At 47.8% G+C, this 10,157-nt stretch overlaps 1 protein-coding gene across 2 annotated transcripts in view; it reads right to left on the minus strand.

Annotated features, from left to right (window-relative positions):
• LOC143297820 (organic cation transporter protein-like) overlaps positions 1-10,157 on the minus strand; it is a 40,402-nt gene that overhangs the window by 6,817 nt on the left and 23,428 nt on the right. For both annotated transcript variants that reach the window (XM_076610328.1, XM_076610329.1), the window contains exons 4-8: positions 8,996-9,099; positions 7,482-7,636; positions 5,835-6,003; positions 3,112-3,327; positions 1,554-1,780 (exon numbers count right to left, since the gene is read on the minus strand). In XM_076610328.1, coding sequence (XP_076466443.1) covers positions 1,554-1,780; positions 3,112-3,327; positions 5,835-6,003; positions 7,482-7,636; positions 8,996-9,099 — 871 coding nt within the window. The remainder of the gene's footprint in view (positions 1-1,553; positions 1,781-3,111; positions 3,328-5,834; positions 6,004-7,481; positions 7,637-8,995; positions 9,100-10,157) is intronic.

Below are 10,157 nucleotides of genomic sequence, written 5' to 3' on the forward strand. Positions count from 1 at the left end.
CTTCTATTCCTTCTTCTCTTCCTTCTCTTCCTCCCCCCCTCTTCTTGCTTCTCCTTCTGTTCCTCCTCTTCTATTCCTTCTTCTCTTCCTTCTCTTCCTCCCCCCTCTTCTTGCTCCTCCTTCTCTTCCTCCTCTCCTACTCCTTCTTCTCTTCCTTCTCTTCCTCCCCCCTCTTCTTGCTCCTCCTTCTCTTCCTCCTCTTCTACTCCTTCTTCTCTTCCTTCTCTTCCTCCCCCTCTTCTTGCTCCTCCTTCTCTTCCTCCTCTCCTACTCCTTCTTCTCTTCCTTCTCTTCCTCCCCCCTCTTCTTGCTCCTCCTTCTCTTCCTCCTCTTCTATTCCTTCTCTTTCTCCTTCTCTTCATCCTCTTCCTCTTCTTGCTTCTTCTCTTCCTCCTTTTCTCTTCCTCCTTCTCTTCCTCCTCTTTCTCCTCCCCCTTTTCTTGCTCCTCCTCGTCCTCCTTCTCTTCCTCCTTCTCTTCCTTCTCTTTCTCCTTCTCTTCCTCCTTCTCTTCCTCCTCCTCTTCCTCCTTTTCTTCCTCCTCCTAAACATCTTCCTCCTCCTCAGTCCTCATCTTTCACCAGGCGAGGTGAGGAGGAAAGGGACTCACTCTCTTCCTCATCCTCCTCCTCCTCTTCCTTCCCCAAGTGGGGTAAGTTTCAGTATTCAGTTTCAGTAATTCAAGGAGGCGTCACTGCGTTCGGACAAATCCATATACGCTGCACCGCATCTGTTAAGCAGATGCCTGACCAGCAGCGTAACCCAACCCGCTTAGTTCAGGCCAAGTGTGTTAATTAAGGGGGCCGGGGAACTCGGGGACTAACTCACCAGCGCTGGCGTAGAGCACGCCCAGCATCATGCAGGCGATGTGGACCACCTTGCGGTCCATCCTGTCGCCATCTTCTTTCTCCTCCTCTTCCTCCTCCTCATTTTCTTACTTCTCGTTCTCTTTCTTCTTCATCTCTTAATCTTTTCCCTTGTCTTCCTTCTTTCCTCCTCCTTCTCCTCTTCTTCTTTCTCCTCCTTATTCTCTTTCTATTCCTTCTCTTCCTCCACCTCTTCTTCCCCTTTCTTCTTTTCCTTCTCCACCTCTTTCTCCTCTCCTTTCTCTTCTTTATCATCGTCTTCCTTCTTCTCCACTTCCTCGTCTTCATCCTCGTCCGTCTTTCCATCCTCCCTCCTTCTTCTCCCCCTTCTCGTCTTCTTCCTCTTTCTCCTTCTTATCCTCTTCCTCCTCCTCTTCCTCTTTCTCCCATTCTTCCGTTTTCTTCCCCCTTTCTCTTCCATCTCCTCATTTGACCTGTCCCCCTTCTTTCTTCTCCTTCCCCTTCTACTCCCACTCCTTCTAAGCCTCTTCCTCCTTCTCAACCATCTCCTCCATTTTTTTTTCTCCTTCTTCTTCTCCTCCTCTCCTTCTTCCTTCAGTTCCCTCTCTTCCTCCTCGTTCTCCGCCTCCTCTTTCTCCTTCACATCCTCCTGTCCCACCCCTCCTCCCTTCTCATTCTATTCCCTCTACTCCTCCTCCTCGTCTTCTTTCTCACTCCACTCCACTCACCAGCGCTGGCGTAGAGCACGGCCAGGATGGTGGAGAGGCAGGCACCGCCGCCGAGCATCATGCAGGCGATGTGGACCACCTTGCGGCCCAGCCTGTTGAGCAGCATGACGCAGCCCAGATAGGCGATGACCTCCACCACCGCCATCAGCTGGAAGTTGATGTACACGCTGCCGCCAAGGTTGCCCGAGTTGAGGCTGAGCCCGTAGAACACCATGGAGCACACCAGCCTGCCAACACACACACCACGGAGAGACCCGGGGGTGAGAGATGGGGGGAAGAGGGTGTGGTGGGGGTCAGGGGGGTGGTAGGAGGTGTGTGGGAGGGGGTCAGAAGGGGGGAGGGCGCCCGGGGGGTGGGGGGGGGGGAGGGGTATACAGAGAGACAATGACGAATGACAATGACGAATGTTTCATTGGGGGGAAGAAGGGAAAACTGTGAGATTCTTTACGCCATGCCCTCACACACACACACACATACATACATACATACATACATGCATTATAATAAATGAAATAAATACATGACAAGACAAGTCGGTTAATTAATAAAGAATAAATGGATTGATGGATGAATCAAAGTGTACATTTTACGAAATATCATGAAAATCATCTGAAAACAAGTACGATGAGGAAACTCTTCGAACACACACGTGTGTGTGTGCATACAGGCGTCATCCATATGCACTCAAATACACAAGCAAGCACGCACGCACACACACACACACACACACACACACACACACACACACACACACACACACACACAGAGTGAGAGAGAGAGGGGGGATAAAGAGAGAGAGTCACGGAGAGAGAGAGAGAGAGAGAGAGAGAGAGAGAGAGAGAGTCACAGAGAGAAGGAGGAGGTAAGAAAGGTGAAGGAGAGAGATAGTGATAAGAGGGGAGAATGTGGGGCGATGTGTTGGAGAGAGGTGGGAGAGAGAGAGAGAGAGAGAGAGAGAGAGAGAGAAAGTGTGTGTGAAAGAGAAAAGGAGAGGGAGGGAGGGAGGGAGAAAGAGAGAGAGTGAGTGAGAGAGAGAGAATGTTTAATAGACAGACACAAAAAAGAGAGACAGACGGACAGACAGAAACTTAACATTACACACACACACACACACACACACACACACACACACACACACCTGCACACCCTCACCCCCCATCCCCTCCCCCCACCCCCCACCCCCCCAACACAAAACACCCACTCACCAACACATACATATCACACGCCCTCCCCCAACAGTTCCCCCTCCACCCCCGAACCAACCCAACCCCCCACACCCACCAACACACACGCACCCCCCCCCCCTTCCACACACTCCACCCCACCACACACCCCACCCTACAACACACCCCACACTAACACCCCACGCCCCATACCCACACCCCCACAAAAACCCCAAATCACCAGTCGAGGCAGAGGATGGCAGTGCGGACGATGAGCACGGGCGAGCCGAAGATGTGCCAGAACCTCTCCTGCCCGCAGACCTCGTCCCCCCACACCCCCCCACCCCCCTACACAAGCCCCCACCCCACCCCACCCCCACATAAACCCAACTCACCAGTTAAGGCAGAGGATGGCGGTGCGCACGATGAGCACGGGCGAGCCGAAGATGTGCCAGAACCTCTCCTGCCCGCTGACCTCGTCGAAGGTCTTGTTGTCGAACACCTTCTCCGGAAGCTGGACCCCGTTCACCCGGGCGGCGTGCCGGATGATGGCCTCCGCCTCCTCGTCACGGCCCCGCGCCAGCAGCCAGCGGGGGGACTCCGGGATCAGCCTGTTTGGGCAGATGGGCGCAATGACCGCTGGACTCTTCAATCTCGGGTTCGAATCTCGGTAACGGCGCGGTGCCTGGTTGGTAAAGGGTGGAGATTTTTTTTCCTATCTCGCAGGTCAACAAAATGTATGTTGCAGACCTGCTAGTGCCTGAACCCCCTTCGTGTGCAGACGGGCTCAACAGCCGAGTGGTTAACGTGTTGGATTCTTCAATCTTGAGGGTCCCGGGTTCGAATCTCGGTAACGGCGCCTGGTGCGTAAAGGGTGGAGATTTCTTCCGATTTCCCAGGTCAATTTAATTTATGATGCGGACCTGCTTGTGCCTTCCTGAACCCTCAAGGTCTCCGGGGATGAGTGAACAACGCAGAAATAAAATAACAAAAAATATTAGCTGATATAAATGGTGGATTTCAGTAAACTGGTCAAGGGCCGGCAGCTAACTGGTGGACTACAGGATCAGCCTGTTTGGGCAGTGCAGTGTCAGGGCGGCCCCCCGTGCGTTGAAGAGGTTAAAATATGGTGAGATGGGTGGGGAGAATTGTTGGGGAAGTGGTGGGGAAGTTGGTGGCGGGGTTGTAGTGGTCGTGATGGTGGTGGGGGGGGGGGGGGAGGGGAGTGGTGTGGCTGGTGGTGGTAATTGTGGTAGTGGTGTGGGGGTAGGGTGATGGTGGTGGTGGCGTTGGCGTGTGCCTGTGTGTGTGTGTGTGGAGGAGGGGGGATTGCGGTGGTGTGTGTGTGAGTGTGGGGGGGAGGGGTGTTGGGGGGGTGGAGAAACGGTGGTTGTGGTGGTGGTGGTTGCGGTGGTGTGGTGGTGGTTGTGGAGGTGGTTGTGGTCTGTGTGTGTGTTGGGGGGGGGGGAGGGGGGGTAACGGTGGTAGTGGTATGGGGGTAGTGGTCTTGGGTTGGTGTGGGTTTTGGTGGTGGTTATGGTGGTGGTGGTGGTGTGTGGGGGGCTGTGGTTGGGGAAGGGGGAAGGATGGTTGTGGTGGTGGTGATGGGGTGTGTGTGTGGTGGGGGGGGGGTTATGGTTGTGGTGGTGATGTGTGTGTGATGTGAGGGGGTTGGGGGGGGGGGGCGAGTTGGCGTGGTTGGTGGTTGGGGGTGGTGGTGATGGTGGGAGTGGTGTAGTAATGGTGGTGGTAGTTGTGTTGGTGGCGGTTGTGGTGGCGGTTGTGGTGGTGGTTGTGGTGGTGTTTGTGTGGCGGGGGAGGGAGGGGTTGTGGTGTGGTTGGTGGTGGTGGTCGGTGGTGGAGGGAATGGTATAATAATGGTAGTGGTTCTGGCGGTGGTGGTGGTGATGATGGTGGTATTTTGTGGTGTTGGTGATTTGACGAGAGGGGTACATGACCAAAATGACACCATAACAGTATAACAACAACAACAACAGCAAAAGGAAAAAATATGGGAGGCTGGGTGGAGGGGGTAGGGGTGGGGAGTGACGGGGGGGGGGGAATAGGACCATTATCAATATCACAACAGTAAAACGACACAGACCTGGGGCCGACGGGCGCAATAACCGAGTGGTTAAAACGTTGGACTCTTCAATCACAGGGTCCCGTGTTCGAATCCGCCAGGTCAACATAATTTTGTTGCAGACCCGCCTGTGCCTGCCTGAAATCCCCTTCTTGTCCGTATACGCAAGCAGAAGATCAAATATGCACGTTAAAGATCCTGTAATCCATGCCATTGTTCGGTGGGTTATGGAAACAAGAACAAACCCAGCATGCACATCCCCGAAAAAGGAGTATAGCTGCCTGCATGGCGGGGTAAATGAGCAAAACGGTCACACATATGAAATATTACACGTCTATGTGAGTGTGTGCATGCGCCGCGTGACTGAAACATGAATGGATGACGCAAGAAACGAATGATGAGCGCCCCAGTTACGACAGCTGTCAGTCAGCTTCACCCGACTGGGCAGCCTGTTTTGAAAATGACTCTGTGTTTGTATAGTGCTTGATTTAAGCCTGGTCTCTAAACGAAGATAGGCGCTATATAAGTATCCATATCATCATCATCGTCGTCATCATCAACACTTAAAGCACCCTTAAAACGGAGTATGGCTGCCTACATGGCGGGGTAAAAACGGTCATAGACGTAAAAGCCCACTGGTGTACATACGAGCGAACGTGGGAGTTGCAGCCCACGAACGAAGAAGAAGAAGAAGAAGATCACTTAAAGCATAGAACACACACACACACACACACACACACACACTCTCTCTCTCTCTCTCTCTCTCTCTCAAACACACACACACACACACACACACACACACTCTCTCTCTCTCTCTCTCTCTCTCTCAAAACACACACACACACACTCTCTCTCTCTCACAGACACTCTCTCTCTCTCTCAAACACACACACACACTCTCTCTCTCTCTCTCTCAGACACACACTCTCTCTCTCTCTCACTCTCTCACACACACAAACAAACGAACACAACAACAACAACAACAAAGAACAAACAACGAACAAGACAAAGGGTTCAGAAGGGGCAAGCACTGACCACCAGTACAAGAAGAGGAGGAGGACGGGGAAGGACACGATCATCTGCAGCTGCGTCCAGTCGCGGACGACGTAGGCCACGCCCCCCAGGAGCATGACCCCGCACGACCAGAACATCTCCACCACGATGCCCACAAACATCCGCTTCTTGGGCCCCACCAGCTCCATCCCTGACAACGACAACGACAACGGCAATGACAATGACAATGACAACGACAATGACAACGACAACGACAATGACAACGACAATGACGACAACAACAACAACGACAACAACAACGACAACAACAACGACAATGACAACAACAATGACAACGACAACGACAATGACAACGACAACAACAACGACAACAACAACGACAATGACAACGACAATGACAACAACGACAATGACAACGACAATGACAACAACAATGACAACAACAACAATGACAACGACAATGACAACAACAACAACAACGACAACAACAACGACAATGACAACGACAATGACAACAACGACAACGACAATGACAACGACAATGACAACAACGACAATGACAACAACAATGACAACAACAACAATGACAACGACAATGACAACAACAACAACAACGACAACAACAACGACAATGACAACGACAACAACGACAATGACAACGACAATGACAACAACGACAATGACAATGACAACAACGACAATGACAACGACAACAACGACAACAACAACGACAATGACAATGACAACAACGACGACAATGACAACGACAACAACAACAACGACAACGACAACAACACGTTATGGTGTTGGTGACGGTGGAGGTGGTAGTGGTGGTGGTGGTGGTATAGGTGGTAGTGGTAGTGGTGGTGATGATGGTGGTGGTGGTGGTGGTGGTGTAACAGAATGGAATAGAACATTTCATTGTCATAAAACCCTAAGGTTTATAAAGACACAATAAAACACGAACATGAGCATATTATGAAAAGAAACATTCGTGAACAAATTTCGCCAGCCTTGGCTGTAATTCCTGCATAAACAAGTATCTAAGCTTAATTACCCAACCACTCCCTATCAAGCAATAAATAATCAACAAAACTGGATAGACCTATGGTGGTGATGATTACGATGTTTGGGGCCTGACTGTATAGCTCCATATCATAGTGAGAAAAAAGGAGATTCAAAAGTCAAAACTTTAATGTTCAATGATGAAGATTTTAGGTATGGTCTTCCACCTTGTCCCTGTGGCAATAACAACATCAATGACAATGACAATTAAAAATAATGATGGTATAATAATAATGATAATAATAAAATTAATAATAATAATCATAATTAAACGTTTATCAAGTTATCGTAATGCAAGAAGGTAATAAAAGAAACATAGACATGTGCGCGCGCGCGCATACATATACACGCACGCACATACATACATGTGTATTTTGATTGTATTTTGATTTTTTTTTCTTTCCTTTTGCTCATTTTTGCTTCTCTAGATTTATTCACTCTTTTGGGCGAGGGCTAGATGTAAACAAGCATGTCACTTGCTTATCTATTACCCTCGATAATAAAGATATTGTCTTGTGTTGTCTTATCTTGTCTTGTCTATCTATGTATCTATTATATGTCACATCCATATACTTGTCTGTCAGTTATGATCTGCTCTCTCACCAAGAACGAAGATGACGAGGAAGAGACCGGAAATGGTGAATCCCGTGATGCATCGCAGCACGAGGTAGACTACAAAAGATGGTGACCAGGCCACGGCAATACTGGAGGCGGCATGCAGGGCTACCATCGCCATCAACGCCTGTTTACGACCGATTCTAGAAGAAGCAGGTTTCAGAATTTCAATAGCTTTCACGACCACCACCACCACCACCAACAACAACAACAACAACAACAGCAGCAGCATCAGTAGCAGCAACAAGAAGAAGAACAACAATAATTGTAACAATAACAAGAACAAGAAGAATGATGATGATGATATACTACAACTGCAACAACAACAACAAGAACTACTACTACTACTGCTGCTGCTACTACTACTACTACTGATATAGAAATAACAACAACAACAAGATAAAGAAGAAGAAGAACAACAACAACAACAACAATAATGAGAAGAAGATTGATTGATTGATTGAATCTTTAATGGGTAAAGAATTAGGCACAGTAAAGGCCTTTTTACAATTCTGCCCATTTAACGACATAAAAAATAAAGAACGAACGAGACAAAACATAAAAATAAAGAAATAAACTGAAATAAAATAAAATAATAAGAACGACGAATAAGAATAGGAACTTGAATATTCTATTAAAGGTAACAAAGCGATGAAAAACTGGAACAATTGGTACATTACATGTACATAGGTACTTACACACACACACACACACACACACACACACACAATTATAAAACAAGCAACAAAGACATACGTACACATTCACGCCCACACACTCAAACACACACAAACACACACACGCACTTACTGTTCACACATACACATACATTCGATTTTTCATTCAACATGGCATGGCAACTAGTGGACTGAGTACAAGCAAGCATTTGCAAAAGACCGCGAGTAGGTTAATCAAATGTATCGAATAGAAATATTCTTATCTTAGTTTTAAAGAGAGATATGGCTGGAATTTGACGACATGTCTTTGGAAGCATGTTCCATTCGATGCTTCCATTAAATGAGAGACTCATCTTAAGAAGAAGAAGAAGAAGAAGAAGAAGAAGAATGATAATAATAACAATACTGCCTTTCCGTATAAAACATTTTCTATTTCGCTATATAGTGCAATACCCAACCAGTTAAACGTGCATTTAAACCATAAAACGGCAACTTACATGCGTAACCCAGCACAGCCACCCAACCAAAACACTCAAACACAAACCTACACAACTTCCCACCCACCCACCTGTCCCCACCCCCACACACAAATCACACACACAACTCTCATTATACAACACACAATCGAAATGATGATTCACATCTCGCATCACAACACACCAACGCCAGTTCAAAAGTACTGAAAATTATATTGTAATTGTAGCTTCCAGCCCAAGGATTTGACGAAATCACCAACAATAGCGCGCGCGCACACACACACACACACACACACACACACACACACACACACACACACACACACAAAAGGAAGAAAAAAGAACTCACATATCGGCGATGATGCCAGTGGTGATGGCTCCTAGCAGAAGACCCCCCATTAGCACCATACGGGCGTGAGTCCGGAACAGTTTCTTGTCACAAACCAGGTCCCACTGAAACCCATTGTTTTCCCATCAAGTTAGCGCTGTGAGAAATGGTGAGGAACGTCCCTGACAACTGACATTGAACTGTGTAAAATAATATACTAGTTTGTAGCTGGTTTCTACCATTATGAATACAATGAGAATTTGTAATTTGAGAATTTTCTTCTTCGCTGCCTTTTCACCAGTTTAGCTTTAACCTTCACACTACCCTTATACTGAATGTAGACCTCACCAGAGCCTTCAGTCTTGTCAGAAGAAAGCAATTGTTCAGGTGTCCAGAAAGAAAAGACTGTTCAAATAAAGGGACTAGTTGACGGCATGTGATCACAGCAACATGAGTTTTTAAATTTTAAATTTTTTAAAATTATTATTCGATATAGAAACGTCTGGCCGCTTACACACGCCCAGAGGAGTTAAGTAGGGCTGCATCTCGAAACCCGTATTGTTTGACAGCTCTCTCTCTCTCTCTCTGTCTCTGAACAGTTTAAATGTAATGGCTGAACAGTTAATACACTTTATTTCTGGTGCAGCACGGGCACACGCCAAGACAAGAATTCCCCAGTATGTTCCCCCAGGTTTGTGTTCCCCAAAATCTACTTTCAGTTTGGTATGGGCTTCCCAGGGTTTATGCTCACTCGGGTGTTAGTTCCGCAAATAACATTTTCTGGGTCTTCTACTTCTATACTCACCTGTTTTGACAAATAACCACCGCTGACCACTGACCACTATCTAAAAGTGTATGTGTGATGAAACAGACATGAACCTGGGGACACAAAGACCTGTGGAAATATAGACTCGGGAAGACATAGACCCGGGGGAATACAGACTTGAGGAAACAATAGACCTGGTAAACATGGACGCACCATTTCTTTATGGGGAGAGAAAATTGGTCTAGTAGGCGAACAAAGACCTGTGGGGCCTTACACCTGTGCGATTATAGACTGGGGGAAACTTTCATGGGGAAGTACAGTCCACGGGGAATGATTATAAACAAATAAAGACATAATCCGCTATCAACAGAGACTGCAACCAATCGCGGCGACATCAGCAAGCTTTGCAAAAGGGCT

This window comes from Babylonia areolata, chromosome 23 (genome assembly GCF_041734735.1).
Source record: "Babylonia areolata isolate BAREFJ2019XMU chromosome 23, ASM4173473v1, whole genome shotgun sequence".
NCBI classification, from domain to species: domain Eukaryota; kingdom Metazoa; phylum Mollusca; class Gastropoda; order Neogastropoda; family Buccinidae; genus Babylonia; species Babylonia areolata.